Source organism: Ochotona curzoniae, unplaced genomic scaffold, assembly GCF_017591425.1.
Source record: "Ochotona curzoniae isolate NIBS_2020 unplaced genomic scaffold, NIBS_Ocur_1.0 scaffold_2453, whole genome shotgun sequence".
In the NCBI taxonomy this organism is placed as follows: domain Eukaryota; kingdom Metazoa; phylum Chordata; class Mammalia; order Lagomorpha; family Ochotonidae; genus Ochotona; species Ochotona curzoniae.
The window spans coordinates 19,044,396-19,063,307 of NW_024467094.1; the positions used below are offsets into that span (position 1 = coordinate 19,044,396).

Consider the following 18,912-nt stretch of genomic DNA (forward strand, 5'->3'; position numbering starts at 1 on the left):
TTAGGGTAGGATAGGTCCAGGATTAGGGGAAAGTGGGTGAGACCACTATTTCCACACTTTCCTTATATTCCTATATCTGGGGGATGTCTTCCTTTTTCTAATTCAGTATTGTGATATCGTGGGTGTTGTAAAATGCTGTTCATCGTCCTTTATGAGACTGCAGTGAATGCTGACAAGAACGTCAGCTAACCAGTTTACTCCTTCCAGAAACGTTTTTGTGGTGACATTTATTTTTACTTATTTTAGGAGTGTTTTACATTTTGAGATAAGTTACAAAGGTAGAAAGTTTTCCATGTACTTTTCACCCAGTTTTGCCACTGATTACATCTTAAATAGACATGCTATAATTAAACCACAGACTTTAAAGAATTTCACCAAAACAAACAAACAAAGAAGAATTTCGCCAGGTTTTGTACTAAGTCCCTTTTTCTGCTCTAGGGTTCAGTCTAGTCCAATGTGCCAGAATGTATTCAGAGATCAGCGACATCAGTGCTGATGTTATGATTGACGTTCAGCTGTCCTTTTTATGTTCAGTTAAAACTAACAGCACTGGTCTAGAACATATTTCTTTCATCTCACTAGTAAGGCATTTCTTCTTGTGTAAACTTTAAAAAAACAAGTAAGAAATTTAGGATTGGCATTTGCCCTACCAATTAGACTGACATTTAGGACCCATGTCTTCACAGTACCTGGTTCGGATCTCCTCTCTAGCCTCTAATTGTAACTTTCTGATGGTGCAGATCCGGAAGGCAATGGTGATGGCTCGTATAGATGGGTTCCAGTCACATGTGCGGGTGTGTGGGTGACCTGGATTCTTTTCCTGATTTCCTGGCTTTGGCACCCAAGCTGTTACAGGCACTAAGAGTTACAGTCAGTGGGGTAGAGCTTGATACCTCTTAAATACATATTAATAAACATTCATGCTATTTGTACAGAACATTACTGGATTGTCCTATGCCTCGATTTCCTGATAACAATACCAGTCACCTTTGAGTTAGTAATGATAGCTAAAATTTGGGAGCTTTAATCTGCCTGGCTATGTACTAATTTAGTGTGGTGTTTCTCACATCAGTTCCTGCAGGAAGGTGCTGTTATCCTCATTTTATGATTGAAAACAGATGAGTGATAGGAAGCTAAGTAACCTGTTCAAGGTTAAACAGCTAGCATAAAACTGAGATTGGAACTAGGACAGCTTGAGTCTTCAGCTTAAGCTCTTCATCCCTATCAGTGTTTTTCTACTTTTCATACAGTGTGGTCAGATGAACTCTGTGCAGAAGGGTTTTAGTAAACTGGAAAACAGGGCATGCGTTCAGACTGGCGAAGTTCTGAGAATCTGAATGAGTCTATTGGAATGGATTAGATTTGAATAGGTTGAGAGGGAATGGCCAACTTTCTATATTAAAATTAATGCAATGTCAGCTTCCAGCAGTTTGTTGATCAAACTACTAGATGTGATTTTCGTAGTATTGTGAAGTTGTTGAAGCTTGATTAAATAAGACTTTCCCAACGTCATGCAGCTAATTAATTAGTGATAGAGCCGGAATTTGGATCAATGTTTGATTCCACAACTTATTTTCACCATGATATACTTATGTCATTTGATTCGTTGTGAAGTCTGTATTTTACTGTGAACAGGAGAAACAGATATTTAGATATTTATCACTTGTGCTAACTCAAAAACCATAGCTCTGCCGGTAAGGAATCTTGCTGTACTTGGCCTGGGCTAACACTCTCCAGTCTATAATGGTTCCTTTCAAGGCGGGAGGATAGCGGTCGATGAGAAACACACTTTGGAAAGACATTGATAAAGACTAGTGTGTTCTTGGTGCTGCAGTGTTGACACCTAATTAGAAGTCAATATTGCAAGCATAATGACCTGGCCAATTGCTGAACTGACTGCCCAAGTGACACAGTTAGAGTCCCCAGGTAATAATGTGAGATAAGAGTATTATGTGACTGCCCAGGGCCACACATTCATTGTTTACATTACCACACAAATGCTGAAGTTGATTCTTCAGGCTTTGTAGCTAAGCTGCTTCTGACCTATGTCACAAAGGTTAACATATTGTAAAATTTGGTGTAAATCCTAATGTTCCTGATTAAAAATGCATTTACAAGAAAGAAGACAGAAAATAGCTTTTTCTTCCTGGGGGAGGGGGAATGGGAAAAGGCAGAGAAAGTATGCCTCCCCACATAGATATTGTATTAACTAGTGTCTAAGAAACCACAGCCCCAAATTACCTGAGTGCTTGGGATTTCTCTATGCTGTTTTGTGAATGAGCTGTTTCGCCTCCTTTTCTCTCTATAATAAGCAGATACAGTAATGCCTTATCTGAGAAAATGAGTGGATTTTTTTCTGTGTATATTATATCCATTTTGATTTCTATTTAGCCAATGATATGATATATTAAATGGCTTATATTTATCTGTGGGTGTTTCCTATGTGTATTTCTTAATGCTGAGAATCACAAATAGCTGTGTGGAAAGCTTCAACCAGCCTGATTATAGTGGATGTGCAATTGGATTGAGGAATGTGTACTCAGAGCTTATGATCACTGGCCCGGTTGAGTCTGGGTGATGCATATGGCTTTCCAGGGATGCTGCTATTTACATCTGTTAATGGCCCTTCTTGATGACCAGCTCCCCAATGAGGTGACATGCAGCAGCCTGGGGATGAGAGACCGACCAAGGCTGCAGATGTGGCTGGGGCCCATTAAGCAGGGCCAGGAATGCTCATGTGGTAGATTTTGTGTTTGGGGGAGGGGGACCAGTAGTGGCAGTAGGGAAGGGGGCGAGCATGGGGGCAGATAGATGGCAGGGGAAGGAGAACATGTTATTTACCCAGGTATAGGAGAAATACACAGGCAGACATGAAAAACTGCCAATGTAACTGGGGTGTGAATGAATGGAAAAGGAGTGGAGCTAGCAAATAAACAAGTCGAAGGATTGCCTCATTTTCCTACTGACGAGGACTGAGAGAGGACAAGACTTGTGAGGGTTTGGGAAGAGACCTGTCACCTCCACCTTTTAAGTCAACATCCTTTATTTGTGTGGCTAGTCATTGGTGCGGAACAGAGAGCAGAGATTTGCATACAGCACCCGGCAGCAGGTCAGGCCCTCAGGTCCTCGCAGCCTTTGGCTTTCCGGTGCCGGGAGAGAGCAGCAGCAGCAAGGGTTGCTCACCCGGGTGCAGTGTGGAATGCTAGTAAATTCTTGCAGACAAGGAGCATACCTGAGCAAACCCATAAAGAGTATTTCTATTATTCCTGCCAGATGTTGAAGGACAGTAAAAGGACTGTGGATCACAAAAAAGTGTACATTTTACTCCCTTATGTGTTGGAGGCTTCTTGGATTCAATCAGAGAAAGAAACAATAGCTTACTATACTGGATAGTAAAACAAGAATTCTGGATTGAATCGCCAGTACCGTGGCATTCTCTGTGTATGTTGAATACATATAGACTTCAGTTTTGCCATCTTTGAGCTGGCCATAAGAAGGAATTGAGATAATTTTGGAATACATACTGAACTGTGTGTTCCCAGCACAGTCTGCAGTGGTAGGAAGGCGTATTTTCTGGTTCTCACACGGGGCTGTGCTGTGTGGCGGTGCATATTTGTCTACATTGAAGGCTGTGTGTAGGTATGGTCTCCTACCTTCAAGGCGCCTTGTAAAAAGGTATATGAAAAGTTTATTTGTTTGTTTATGCCTCTGCAGATTGGCATGGTGGCTTGGAAGATGACCCTTAAAAGTCCTGAGTATCCAGAAGGCCGAGATATCATCGTAATTGGCAATGACATCACATACCGCATTGGGTCCTTTGGGCCCCAGGAGGATCTGCTGTTTCTGAGAGCTTCTGAGCTCGCCAGGGCAGAGGGGATCCCCCGCATCTATGTAGCCGCCAATAGCGGGGCAAGAATTGGACTGGCAGAAGAAATTCGTCATATGTTCTATGTGGCCTGGGTAGACCCTGAGGATCCTTACAAGGTACAAACTAAGAAAAGTCAAAATATTAAGATGCGCATTTGTGTGTGTGTGTGTGTGTGTGTGTGTGTGTGTGTGTGTGTGCATGTATCCAGAGGAGTCGAGAGACAAAATTCTAAATTAAGTCAGCACTTAAATTTAAACGAAATGACTCAGGAGAATTCCTTAAGACACCATTTTAGAGAAAAAGTATTTCTCAGATGTTCACCTGGGTTTTTTTCCTCCCAGCTTTAAAACAGATAACTATTGCTGTGCTTGAACATGAGATGAAATAGTAGGTATGCGCTTAATGAGAGAGACACTAAAGCGAAAACACGTATCTTTAAACTCTCCAACTGTGGCTTCCAGGACAGTCATGCACAAACATCACTTACTTCCTCAGCCTCTACTCAGTCCTGCCTGCTCTGCTGGAACTCTGCCTCTCCATTAAGGATTTGCTTTCCCCTCGGCACTCCCAAGTTGCGGTTGACGTCTCTTCCTGCATCACGAAGCTGTGGGGGGAATACTGTCTCCTTTAATTCTCAGTGCTGCTTCACACTCTCCTCCCCCTTCTCCCTGAGACTCTCGTCTTTCGAGGCTCTGTCAGCAGGGGGAGCTGTACTTCCCCTGCTCCTTACTAGTGTCTGTCGGCCCTTTCCTCACAAGTGTGTGCTCCTTGCACCTTTTCATTCGTGCCACGTCGTCTCACCCTTCTATACGACATCATGTGATGGTTCTTGATTATTGCCCTATGCATCGGATAATCCTCCCCTCGAGCTGGCCTTCTGGATCCTCGAGTTTATCTCCTGGGATGCTCCTGTCATCGACCCCCAGCTCAGTTTCTCATTCCCTTAATCTCAATTTCAAGGAACAACCCTTCCTTTGCCACCCTCCCTCCTTTCTGTCCAGCTCACTCCCTCTGGTTCTCTCAGTCCAGCAGTCCTTTGAACCAAGCAGGGCCTACAATATTGATCCCTCCATCTTTGTTATTCACATCCGCCTCCTATCCTCTCTTCCTTCTTGTCTACACTCACCACCTTTGCTATATTCCTCAACTTTTTACGCTCTTGATTCTGTTTTCTCTGTGCCTTAAAGAAAACCTTGTTTAAATCTAGCTTTCTCCCTCTACTCCCATGATTGCACTTGTACAACAGAACGTTTGCTGGAGAAAAACACACAGTTCTGTTGATGGATCAAATTCACCATACTCCTGAATGACAGATTCACATCTTCTCTTCACCCAAATCTCTTAACATGCTCTTCCCACATCCTCACTCTCGGCTGATAACTACAATTCACTGAGGCATGAAAAATTACAAGAGTGTCTCGGGCCCAGTGTTATAACCCAGTGGCTAAAGTCCTCACCTTGAACGTGCCAGGATCCCATATGGGTGCCGGGTCTAACCCCGGCAGCTCCACTTCCCATCCAGCTCCCTGCTTGTGGCCTGGGAAAGCAGTCGAGGACAATCCAAAGTCTTGGGACCCTGCACTCCCGTGAGAGACCTGGAACAGGCTCCAGACTCCTGGCTTCAGATTGGCTCAGCTCTGGCCATTGTGGCTGCTTGGGGAGTGAATCAGTGGACAGATCTTCCTTTCTGTCTCTCCTCCTCTCTGTATATCTGCCTTTCCAATAAATATAAAATAATCTTTAAAAAAAGAAGAACAAAGAGGAGCCTCCACGAGCACTTTGCATCACTGTCAGTGTCTAGACTTCCCACCTTTCCTCCTCTGCTTCAGGTGAATGATCCCAGCGCCTCATCTGAGGCTGACCTTCCTGTGGTGCGGCTGACCTTTGTCCTTCTTGCCAATTGAAGAATGTCGATAATACTGCCCATCTTTCTTGCATAACCATTTTTCCTCCCAGTTGGATCTTCTTAGGTCTCAAGTATGCTTCAAGCCACTTTCCCTACTCCATTTATTCTTCCCTTTAGAATAAATCTTCTTACTGTTGCCTCTTCCTGCTGGATACAGAAGCTCCTGGCTTCTGCTTGACACAGCCCCAACCACTGTGACCATTCAGAGAGTGAACCAGCAGATAGAAGAGCCCTCTCCTTCTCTCTCCTTTCTTCCAAATAAAATTTTTGTAATAAAAATAATAAAATGGTCAATTTTTCTTAGCTTTTAAATTAAAAAAGGCAAAGCATACACCACACACACACACACACACACACACACACAACACCCCACCTCCATACCCCGGTCACCCCTCTGAGTGGAGGCAGATGACTGTTGAAGCTAGGACAGGAACAAGAAGGTGCAGGCTTCGCTTGTGAGCCCCTCCGGTTCCTCCTCCAGTTCTCGCCTGGTGCTTTGTCAGGATTGCTGCCCCAGACTGTGTGGGGTAACTAGGGAAAAATAGCCTCACTATCCTCGCCCTGGAACAGCTTTTCTGTGTTCATCTTCGCTTAGTGGTCTCATTTGGTCCTGAAGCTTTACACTCCGTGTATAAGCTGATAAGCTGACAAACATGCATCTTCCTCCTCAGATGATTTTTTTTTAAGATTTATTAATTTTTATTGCAAAGTCACATATACAGAGAGGAAAGACAAAGGGGAAGATCTTCCGTCCAATGACTCACTCCCCAAGTGACCACAATATCCAGTGCTGTGCTAATCCAAAGCCAGGAGCCAGGATGAGGACTTTAGCTGCTAGGCCATGGCACCGGCCCCAAAGTCAGATTCTTACATCACTGCTTCACAGCTCAGCCAGCATCTGTGCCTAATTGTAGCTTCTGTTGTCTCTCAAATTTGTTCTTCCCACAAGCTTCTCTGTCTCAACAAATGTTACGTCTGCTGTATTTGGTTTAGCCAAAGACCTTGGGGATAACTTCTCCTTGACTTCCCTCTCTTGCACACACTGCATCCATTGTTTCAGTAAATCATATTTATGCTGTCGCCTTCAAGACATACTGAATTTCTGCCTAATACCTGGCCACTTCCTCTGCTATGCAGGAGTCAGCTCCCTGTGTGAATGTTGAGTTTACCTCCTAATCGACCTCTTGCTGCTTCTGGACTTGCCCAGGCCTCCACCCAAGTCTCTTCTCACAGCAAGTGGAATGATCCAGTTAAAATAGATTAATCAGATGGCAGCCTGTAACTTTCCTCTGTCCCATTCAAGTAAAACCCAAAGGCATTATGGGAAGCTACAAGGCCCTGTGCAGGTTGACCTTCTGATACCACTGTGCTCCCACTCATGGCTGTACTCCACTCATGGCTCACGCTGCGGCTGCCAGCCTCTGTGCTGCTTCTTAGACCTCCCAGCTACACTCATGCCCTGGTGCCTTTGCACTTTTTCCTTCTGCCTAAAATGCCTTCCCCCCCTGTTACTCGCATGCCTCATTTCCCCAGTTCCTTTAGATCTGTACTCAAATGATAACTTATCCATTCTGAAGCCTCCACTGGCTATTCTTCTCAAATTTAATTCTCTGTTTCCCTTCTCTGTTTTTTTTTCCCTCCCTAAATATCATTACCAGTAATATTCTGTGTTTTGCTTATTTATGTTGTGTGTTTCCTGCCTCTTCCATTAAGAGGTAAGTTATGTGAAGGTAGGCAGGAATTTTTGCCTGTTTGGTTCAGGGCAGTTTTTCCAGTACCCAAAACAGCACATACATGTAGAGATACTCAGTAAATGTGTGCTGACCGACATACCATTGACTCAGTGCAACAAGACGTTCTTGTCACAAGTCATATAAGCCAGTGACAGAGTCCCATCTCTTCCATGTTGTGTTCACTATGGGACCATACTCCTTGAACTAAATGGTAGGTTTTTCATATTATTTTAAATGTTTTTCCCTAATTCCTTTTTTTTTCTTTAACTTTGTGACAGATTCGCTAAAGTTAAATACATGTACCATGTACCTGTACTGTATGTGTGTATATTGGTACCTGTACAGTTGTCCTTAATGAAATGTTAACATTATTTTAAAAATATTAAGTGGGAATTATTTATTTAAAACATCACAGGGAACCAGCGGGGAACCAGTACTGTGGCACAGCAAGCTAAGTTTCCACCCATGGTACTGGTATCCTATATGGACACTAGTTTGAGTCCTAGCTGCTTCAGTTGCGATACACCTGAAAGAATAGTAGAAGATGGGGCCTGGTGCAGTGGCGCAGTGGTTAAGGTCCTTGCCTTGCACGCCCGGGATCCCATATGGGCGCCGGTTCTAATCCCGGCAGTCCCGCTTCCCATCCAGCTCCCTGCCTGTGGCCCGGGAAAGCAGTCAAGGACGGCCCAAAGCTTTGGGACCCTGCACCCGCGTGGGAGACCCGGAAGAGGCTCCTGGCTTCTAACCTCAGACCAGGCTGGCTCTGGCCATTGGGACCATTTGAGGAGTGAATCAGCAGATGGAAGATCTCTACGTGTTTCTCTTTCTCTCTCTTTAACTCTATGCTCTCAAAAAATATATATATGAATCTTTAAAAAAAAAAAACCAACAACATAATGGGGACCCAGCGCAGTAGCCTATTGCTAAAGTCCTTGCCTTGCACACACTGGGCTCCCATACGGGTGCTGGTTCTAATCCCAGCGGCCCTGCTTCCCATCCAGCTCCCTGCTTATGGCCTGGGTAAGCAGTTGAGGACGGCACTAAGCTTTGGGGCCCTGCACCCGCATGGGAGACCCAGAAGAGGCTCCTGGCTTCAGATTGGCTCAGCTCCAGCCATTGTGGCCAATTGGGGAGTGAATCATCGAATGGAAGACCTTCCTCTCTGTCTCTCCTCCTCTTTGTATTTCTGCCTTTCCAATAAAAATAAGTAAATCTTTAAAATGATAATAATTTGTTACGTTTTTACAATTTATTTGAAAGGTGGGGAGAGAGAGAAGGACAAACATCTTCCATTTGCTTATTTCCTCCCCAAATACCTGTTACTACTGGATCCGGCCGGTCTGAAGCCAGGCACCTGCAACTGAATGTGCATCCCACTGAGTGACAGGGACAGAACTCCTTGAAGCCATTGTCCACTGCCTCTCAGGATCTGCCTTAGCAATAAGCTGGAGTCGACTGTGGAATTGGGACTCAAAGCAAGGCATTCGGATGCCTAACGCAGGTTTCCCAAACACTGTCTGACCTGCTGCCCCAGAAAATGACCCTTTAACTCTGCTAAACATAAAATGAATGGCTTCTGACACAAGTTAGTAGCTCTAAGGCAGTTTATTTCAGACAGGCATGCAATGATTGAAAAAATTAGTTAGTTCCCTCATTCACATGAGAGTTGTCCATGCCAGAATGCCAGCATGCAATGCATTAGTATGTCCAAGAGGTAATGTTGCAATTTAAAGTTAGCTTTGAGCCAGCTTCATTACCCAGGCTTTGCTGCGTTTTCTGAATGTGATAATGGCACGTAATAAGTTGAAAGTGGTTTGTGCTTTACAGGGATACAAGTATTTATATCTGACCCCTCAAGATTATAAGAGGGTCAGTGCTCTCAACTCTGTCCATTGTGAACATGTGGAAGACGAAGGAGAATCCAGGTAAGTTCTATTTGTTTGTATATTTGTATCAGAATTATTTGACCATGCCAAAGGAAAGGGAACTATGACAATTCCCCTACTGGCCTGCTCTCAGTAAGCTTAAAGGCCATTGAAGGTTGCTTGTTATATCATTGGCATATCTTAAACTGGTATCAACTTTACCACTTATTAGCTGAAGGTCCTTGTTATTGAAGCTTTTCGATTATAATACTTTTTCATTTTAAAACTATGGAAACATGTAAAGAAAAAAAAAATTACTCAGAATCCTACCCAAGGCCATAATTAATATGTGTTGTGGTCTATGTTTTCTATATCCCTTTTTTTTTTTTAACATAATTGTCATTATAATAAGCGTCTTAAGTTTTTTTTAAGAATTTTTTAATGCTATGAGTTCTTAAGGTCACAACAAATGCATGCTAGTCACAGCACAATTCTCATGTTAATGTGTTATTAATACAAGGAGAACTGATTCAGTTCTAATTTTTACAATTTCAAAAATGTAAATTTCTGTCCTTCCTTCTTCCTTCCTTTCTTCCTTCCCTTTTGTGATAATGTATTCTAAATTTACATTGGTCAAAGGCTTCATGCTCCATAAATAAAGAGTTGAAGAAGTAAAAAAACAATAGTTCACCAGGAATATAGACAAGGACCATAAATAATCAAATTTAAAGATGTTCATTTCACTCATGTGGTGATGTTAAGATAATCATAGATCATTAAAACAACAGTAGTATATCCATATTTTTTTTCCTTTTTTTTTTTCAAATTAATCTTTCTTAGTTGCTTAGAGTACGAAGGGTCAAGGGTTACACGAAAGTGGGTAATACCATTGTTTCCACACTAGTATCATTTTTTCCCCCTGTATCTAGGTATCCATATATATTAACTACCACAAACAAGCGAAAATATATTGTTTTTCCTTTTGGGTCTGTCTTACTTCACTAAACATAATTGTCTCCATTTATTTGACAGGCAGAGTGACAGAGTTCTTCCATCTGCTGGTTGACTCCCCACATGGCCCATGAGTAGGGCTGGGCCAGACTGAAGTTGTTATTCCAGAACTATATTGGGTCTCCCACATGAGTTGCAGAGGCACAACCAGATTAGAAGCAACATAGCCAGGGCTCGAACCAGCACCGTATGGGTGCTAACATCACAAGCAGCAGCTTATTTTGCTGTGCCACAACAAAAAAGAATTGCAATTACTTATTTTATTTATTTGCAAAGCAGAGAGACAGAGATCTCCCATCTCTGGTTGCCCCTCTGTATTTTACTCCATAACAGCCAAAGCTGGACCAGGCTGAAGCAAGAAGCAGGAACTCGATTGATTGAGCCTTCACTGCTGCAATTTTTGGAGAGAATTTCTTGCATTCTTGAAATACTATATTATTATTACATAATCATTCCTCAACCTAAGGGGCTAGTTGTGTCTACATAATACCTCAGATTTTATTTTTGTATAGAGCTTGTTTTTTTCCTCCGATAGAAATGCTAAAAATCTTGCTTGGTAAACATTAAACATTGTTGAAAGCAATACAGCACTATGCATGGTTAAATCCTGAACTCCCCAGGGCCAGTGTTGTCAAGTAGAAGATAAAGCTGCCACCCACAGTTTGGCATCCCATGGGGGCACCGGTTTGAGTCCTGGCTGCTCCACTTCCCATCCAACTCCCTGATAATGGCCTGGGAAAAATAGCAGAAGATGACCTATGTACTTGGGCTCCTAACCCATGGGAGACCCAGAGGAAGTTTTTGACTCTGCTTCAGCTTGGCCTGCGTTATTGCAACTATCTGAAAAATGAGCCAGAGAATGGAGGCTCACTCTTTATCTCCCCATCCCCAGCCATGTAACTCTGACCTTAAAATAAATAAATAAATCTTAAAAAGAAAAATCCAGAACTTCATAAAGGTTCTAATTCCTGTGGGCTCCATCAAGTACCAGGTGATAGTGTTTCTCTCAAAGAGGTCTGGGCCCAGTGTGGTAACTTAGCGGCTAAAGTCCTTGCCTTGCAGGTGCCAGAATCTCATGTGGGCACTGGTTTGTGTCCCAGCTACTCCACTTCCCATTAAGCTTTCTGCTTGTTGCCTGGGAAAGCAAGATGGCCAGTGGCCTCGGGACCCTGCACCCGGGTGGAGATCCAGAGGAGCTCCTAGCTCCAGGTTGGCTTAGCTCCTGCCATTGTAGTCACTTGTGTTTGTGAAACAGTGGATGAAAGACCTTTCTCTGTTTCTCCTTCTCCCTGTAAATCTGACTTTCCAGTAACAAATAAAAAAAAAATGTGGACCCCTTTGGGTTCACTATGTTAGCCTAGGATGCTTTGGGGCAAAATATGAGTATGGTGGGGTTTTGCCAATTTTCCTTGTTTATTAATACATAGCTTTTTTTTTTTTGCTACTCTGGGAATTTCCTCATTTTATAATTTAAGAGTGATTTACTTACTTATTTATTTGAAATGCAGATACAGATCTTTAATTTCTGGTCATTCCCCAAATGCCCCCAGCAGCCCAGGCTGGGCCTGGCTAATGCCAGCAGACAGGAACAGCATCCGGTTCTCATAAGGCTGACAAGCACTCGAGTTTTTGGGCGTTTATCCTCTGCTTCCCAGTCCATTATCAGAGAATTAGGTCTGAAGCAGAGTATTTGGATTTCAAACCTGCGGTCAAACGTGGGATCCAGGCGTGGCTTTACCCTGCCGGCCTGCCCCATTATAATTTTAAGCTCTTGAGTACTGGTATCTATGAAAGTTGTTGATTTTGTGTATTGATTTTATTTATTTAAAAAAATTTATTTATTTTTATTGGAAAGGCAAATATACAGAGAAGAGGAGAGACAGAGAGGAAGATCTTCCATCCATTGGTTCACTCCCCTATCAGCAGCAATGGCTGGAGCTGAGCCAATCTGAAGCCAGAAACTTCCTCCGGGTCTCCCACGTGGGTACAGGGTCCTAAGGCTTTGTGCCATCCTCGACTGCTTTCCCAGGCCACAGGCAGGGAGCTAGATGGGAAGCGGGGCTGCCGGGATTAGAACCAGTGCCCATATGGGATCCTGGCGCGTGCAAGGCGAGGATGTTAAGCACTACACTATCACGCCGGGCCTGTGTATTGCTTTTATTATAAAACAAGGTTTTTTCTGTTACGAAGTTGCTCATCACAACGAGCCTTAACCACAGCACCAAGCAGCTAGTAAGCAATGGGACATCCTGCTGTGGGGCAGACATCGGGTGGAGCAGTTAACTGTCACTTAGAATGCCTGCATCTTGTATGGTATGCCTAAACTTGGGTCCTGACTCTGCTCTCCTTTCCATCTTACTGCTAATGCACCCCCTGGGAGGCAACAGATGGTGACTTAAGTAGTGTTGTCCTTGATAACCCACATGGGAGACCTGCATGGAATTCCTGGCTCCTGCCTTCGACCTAGCCCAGGTCTGGCTTTTGCAGGCATTTGAGCATTAGAAAATCTGTCTTCTTGTCTCTGCCTGTCAAAGAAACAAATGGATTTTAAAATCTTGGCTGTCGTTATTATCTTTAAGGATGGAGATGATATTGCCTATCTATCTATGGTTTATTGTAAGGATCAAAAATTGTGTATATGAATATTTTGTTAACTATAGTATGTTATACAAAGGTTTTTTTTTTATTGTGATGCTTAAAATATATAGTACTACTGGAAAGAATGATAGACCTAGGTGGCAGGAGACTCAGGTCATAGAACAGGAAAGTGGGACATTTTAGTTCCTTTTATGTAATAGAGTGGGAGACAGTACTACTTAACAAATGATGAATCCCTGTGGAGCTGAACGCAGCCCAGAAGAGGGAGGCCGTGCTTTCCAGGGATGGCTGACTGGGCCCCTGAGTGTCGGTGACTCCATGGTATGTGGCCCTTATCAAGAGGATACTTTACCAGCTTCCCCAAATTAATGTGGGTCATTAACCTCTTATGGGAGATTAGCTCCATATACAACATAAATCTGGAATCCAGAGTTTAGGCAGAGAACAAAAGGAAGAGTTGGGGAATTATTGAACATTGGGAGGGGCTAAAAATAGAAAAGCAAGGGGATCTCGGAAGCAGAGATCAAAGTCACAGACCAGCAGCAAGGGCAAAGGAAAGGAATTGATGGAGGGCTGGAAATAAAGAAGGGAGCAGAGAAATACGGGGTGGAGAGAAGTAGTTTAAGAGCCACAAAGGGATACTTATTTATTATTTCAATTTGTAAAACTGTGCCCAGTGCCAAGCCTTCTGGGTACACATGGAACAATAAATAATATATGCCCATCTCTGCTTCCAACTTTGTATTTTTTCCTGTCTTTTATTAGTTGCATTTCCCCATCTCCCATTTCCCATTATCAGCTATCACTCCTAATCCCCTGCCAGGAAGACAGATGAGTGACTCCCACTAGATCCACAGGATGCTTTCCAGACAACTTGGTCAGCATTTCACTTCTACACACATTCCACCTGCCCCTCCAGAGAACTGTAGCCAGGAACCCTCATGTATACACTTGATATTTATGAAGAAGCAAGAATGAATGTTCACTGGGTTGGACTTCACTTCATCTTGATTTGGGAAAGAGAACTTTTTTTTTTTAACCTGAGAAACTGGCTTAAACTTTCATTACTACCTCTCTGTTTAGAGGTTTTTATTCTTGCTTAAAATGGTTAATGTAATGACTGGTGCTTATTATAAAGGAATGCATTGACTCCGCTGTTAAGAAGCTTGTTTCAGAGAGTAGAAGAGCACATATGAAATCCTATCACCTTCTACATGTCAAGCCCTCTCCATTTACACTCTGGTTTAGCTCTCATGTCACCTGCTTGATACTGTCATACCCATTTTACAGAAGTTACTGTATTGTCCCCATGTCGCACTGCTGTATATATCAGAGCAAGAATTTAAACCTTGGTGCTCCTTCTGTGGTACTTGATTGCTTTCAGGTAAAATAGGAAACACTAGGCTTTATGAGTAAAGCTGAGCAAGACAGACAAGGGAAAGGTGTTAAAAATAAGGGTGTTAAATGCAAGATTTTCCATATGCTTTTAGCAATTATTCTTAGAATGGTTTGCTGTTACTCTGGTTAATCTTTATAATTTGGTATGGCTGTATCCAACAGGTACAAGATAACAGATATTATCGGAAAAGAAGAGGGGCTTGGAGCAGAGAACCTTCGAGGTTCTGGCATGATTGCTGGAGAATCCTCGTTAGCCTATGATGAGATCATCACCATCAGCCTGGTAAATCTTCCCAGAATGTGGAATTTTTGGAGAGATGACCCTGCAGCTAGGTCTGCTATTTGCTCTTAAATGAGAGCATTTCTTGAAAATTACCTATCTACAATTTTATTTTATAACACATGATAATGAGGACTTGGGATGATATAAGTAACAGACTTTCCCAAATAAACCTAGGCTGATTTTAGCCTACAGTTTAACTTCATATTTCCTTGAATATTCTATCACACTTTTAGCAGCTTGGAATTCTTCTCCCACTTACTCATGCCCCTAGCAGACATCTGTGAAATGGGCAAAAGTAGAGAAGAGTTGTGCAAGTATCTGATACCTGCACTATTGAATGAAATTTATCTCTTGTTTTCTTTGACCAGAAAATTGTTTTTGTATCATTAGGACTTAGGCTTCATAAAAAACAATGTTTGCTTCTGTGAATGTGAATTTTATCTATCTGTGCCTCCATTATTAATAGATTGAAAAAGGACACAGCATGTGACATGCAGATTTCTGTTTGTTTTTTAAGGTGACATGTCGGGCCATTGGGATTGGGGCTTACCTTGTCCGACTGGGACAGAGAACTATCCAGGTTGAGAATTCTCACCTGATTCTGACAGGAGCCGGGGCCCTCAACAAAGTAAGTTTGTGGGATTTGAAGATAATTGTGAGTTCTTAATTCAGGATTGACTGGAGGGGAATGATTCCTTCTGTGCCTTCTCAGTCTATGTCTTCTTCCACCAGCTCCCATGCCTGTTGGCTTGCTTGCCTTTTCATTCATTCATTTATTCATTTCACTCTTAATTTCTATTATGTTAGAGGTATTGTTCTAAGCCGTATGTATGGTATGTTAGTGAAGAAACTGTATAAAACCCTTGCTCCACAGAGCTTACATTCTAGTGCTTTTCTAGAAAGACCAAGGATTTGGTGAATGCTTATTTTGTCTTCACACCCTCCCTTTTCTCATCTGTGTCAGAAGGAAGGTGAGAAGATCTGTCTAACACTTGGAGCTAACTCTGATTCCAACTGTACAATTCCTATTTCAGATCTGCAGAATGGGTTATGCACTGGCCTGAGTGATTTAATGTTTTGAGAAATCTGTGAATGTGCCTCTTAAAAAAGGCAATTACGGTGGTCTTTTGTGCATGGCAATAGTGAATGAGAAGGATGAATGGATATATGGATGGACTTCTGGGAAAGAGATTTTTTTTTAAAGATTTATTTTTATTAGAAAGGCAGATTTACAGAGAGCTAGAGTGACAGAGAAAGGTCTTGTATCCACTGGTTCACTCCCCAAATGACCACAATGGTCAGAGCTGAGCCTACTTGAAACCAGGAGCTTCTGGGTCTCCCACACAGGTGAAGGGGCCCCAAACCATGTCTTCCTCTGCTGCTTTTCTAAGATCAGAATTAGAAATTCGGGATACTAACCAGTACCCACATGAGATGCCAGCATTTACAGTCAGTGTATTAGCCAGTTGGGCTACCACAATGGCCACATCTGACAGACTTTGACAGCGAGCTTTAGACAAGGCAAAGAAAGGCTTGTGCTGTTTTATCCCGAGTTGAAGAGGACTTTTCCAAAGAGGGAAAATGGATGGTGGGGTTTCTGCTCTGAAGAGTGAAAGCTGCCATCATGGAAGGCAATGCAGCTGTGACTTCTCAGCAGGCTTCAGGAAATGAGTTTCTCCAAGTTAAAAATGTAGAACAGAATTGTCTGGAGCTGGCTGCCCTCACATAATTTATTTACCCTCTTAGCTCCTCGACTTTAACTGTTAAAGAGGGATAATAGTTTATATCTCCAGACAACCTTATGGAGACTAAACAAGAAACTCTAAGTGGCACAGCCTAGGGCTTGGCCTTCACTAAAGCTCCTCTCTCTCCTGTGATTTGGTGGGTGAGCCTGCAGGCAGGGACATATTGTGTTGGAAAAATTCAGGAATTTTTCAGTCAAGCCTTGACTTTCAAGTGGAAAGATGGGAACATAGCGACCTCTAGATCCCATGTAGGAAAAATTGACATTCCTATTGGCCCAGTGAGTTTGGAGGGCATCAGAAGTTGGAGGAATTGTTGGCCAGGATCGACTTGTTGTCTGCCTTCTCTGAACCCTCCGCCTGCTCGAGGTTTGCTTGTTTCTCCAAGGAAAGGCAAAGTTGTACTGGCCTGGCACACGGGGCCATCCTCCCCTTTTCTTGGAGAACAGCTTGGAAATCAAGCTTGTGAACCACTACTACTAAAGATTATGGCAGTGAGGAAAACAGCTAATTATCTTAATTTTTTTTTTGTTTGCTCTTTTGTATATCTTCTTAGAATGAGATTAATGCCTGCTGAAGAAAATCATTTCCATAATATTTTCATACCTAAATAGAGTTGGTTTCTGAGATGTGTCTTTTTACACTCAGTTTCCCTCCCTAAAAAGTACTGTTATTTTAAGCACAAAGAATATAGCCCAAGGAAAGGCTGGGTGGGGTTTTTTTGTTTTGATTTTTTTTGCCTGGCAAATTGATAGTTGAATTTGATTTGTGTCATAAAAAAAAAATGCATTGGTGATTTTTTTCCCTTAAAATCTGATTGCATCCTTAAGATCAAATTTATTATATTCATTTTCTTCCTGGTCCGCAGGGCTGATTGTTAAAGAAAAGAGCTAGTTTCAAGCAGAAAGAAAAAAAAAAAAAAGAGCAAGCAATGCTGCAGCTGTAACCCAGCGCATGATGCTTCATTTCCAGAAGGACATGATCATTTTTAGCTGAAGAGAGTAATCATTTATAGAGGTTGCCTAATCCTGCTCTGCCTGCTTCCCTGTCTCCATGTCAGCACCTCTTAAATACAGAGTCATGTTGCTGGAAGACACCTGATTTCATGCAAATTTATTAAGAATGTCGTATCAGCCCCTTTGCTTATCAGGTATGAAAAAGGAAACTGTGTGGGAGCTCCCCGGCTCCGATCGCCTCTGGCTCACTCCTGGTGCACGCTCTTTGTGTGCTGATGGGGTCCTGCGTCTCTGCCTTCCTTTCTGCAGGTATTTCTCTGCCTTCCCGCTCCCAGAGTGTTGCGATTCTCTCAATGCGTGTCTCTTCCGTGTGAGTGCTGATCTCTCTCTTTGTGTCTGTGTCTTGCCCATAGATATCTCTCTTTCCCTCTGCCTGTGTGCCTCCCCGAGTCTCCATGCGAGAAAGTCTTTGTGTGTGAAACACCGTGGAGTCCCCTTTCTTAAACCCTGACCATTTTGCTCAGAGTATGCGTGTAATGGGGAAACATAGGTGGCATGTGCAAGTTTATATATAGTCTTAGATGGTAAACATTTGACCCTTGCCTTTTTGAGTCTTCATCCTTTATGTTAAACATTGGGGTGAAGAATAAGGAGGGGGTGGTGCACAGAGGTTGTAGAAAGAAAAAATCTTGTGTGTGCAAGTGCCGATCCCGTTGACCCCTTTGAAAATTGAAATAATGATAATGCGCGTCTCCTGACTGCATCAAAGTATCAGCACATCAAAAGCCAGGAGGCATGAAATGCAAATGATAAAGTGAAAGCAGATGGATTGTGCATGATCGCCTGATGCCCAATGAATTTTAAAAGGTGCCGGTTTGCAAAGGGGGGGGCGTGGGGGTTGGGGGTGGCGGGACTGAAATAAACACGTTATCCCTGCAATTTTTTTTTTGTTCTTGACGCTCACTCCTGACAATATTTTTTCACACTTCAGTGAACACCCACTCCATCTCTCTCCCTTTCTCCCTCTCTTTCTCTCTCTTTCTCTCTCCTCTCCTACACCCTCCCTCCCCTCCTCCCCACCACCTCCCTGCCTCTTACACGTCTCAGGTCATGTCGCTGCAGCTCCGGTGGAAATAATAAGATATAAACCACGAGGTTGTTATTTGCATAGAAATAGCATGGAGCCCCAGGCAGCAAGGGAGAAGGACACCAGGATCATTTGTCTAAAATTTTAATGAAAACTTTTGCTGAGATAGAGATTTTTAAAAAACTTTCTTTAGCTAGGCTTTTCCTCTTCCCCTCCTCTCCTCCCTAGCCCCATCACTGATGCGACTTTACATGCTTCGATTTGAGGAGAATGGTTGACACTGCATGTACCGTATTCACAGGATGCAGCACCATGTAAATTGTTTGTTGCTTTAACAGAGCCGAAGCTGAGGAGACGCACATTCCCAGCTTAATGCATGCACATGTACCCCACCTCTGCACGTGCAGGGTGTTGCTGACCCGTTTTCCATTAGTTTACACTCCCATATGTTTTTGCATCCGGGGC

The 18,912-nt window shown here is 42.9% G+C and overlaps 1 protein-coding gene across 1 annotated transcript in view; it reads left to right on the plus strand.

Annotated features, from left to right (window-relative positions):
* Window positions 1–18,912, plus strand: part of ACACA (acetyl-CoA carboxylase alpha) — a 217,218-nt gene that overhangs the window by 141,622 nt on the left and 56,684 nt on the right. The window contains exons 42-45 of the mRNA XM_041001716.1: window positions 3,715–3,984; window positions 9,335–9,432; window positions 14,542–14,662; window positions 15,180–15,290. Coding sequence (XP_040857650.1) covers window positions 3,715–3,984; window positions 9,335–9,432; window positions 14,542–14,662; window positions 15,180–15,290 — 600 coding nt within the window. The remainder of the gene's footprint in view (window positions 1–3,714; window positions 3,985–9,334; window positions 9,433–14,541; window positions 14,663–15,179; window positions 15,291–18,912) is intronic.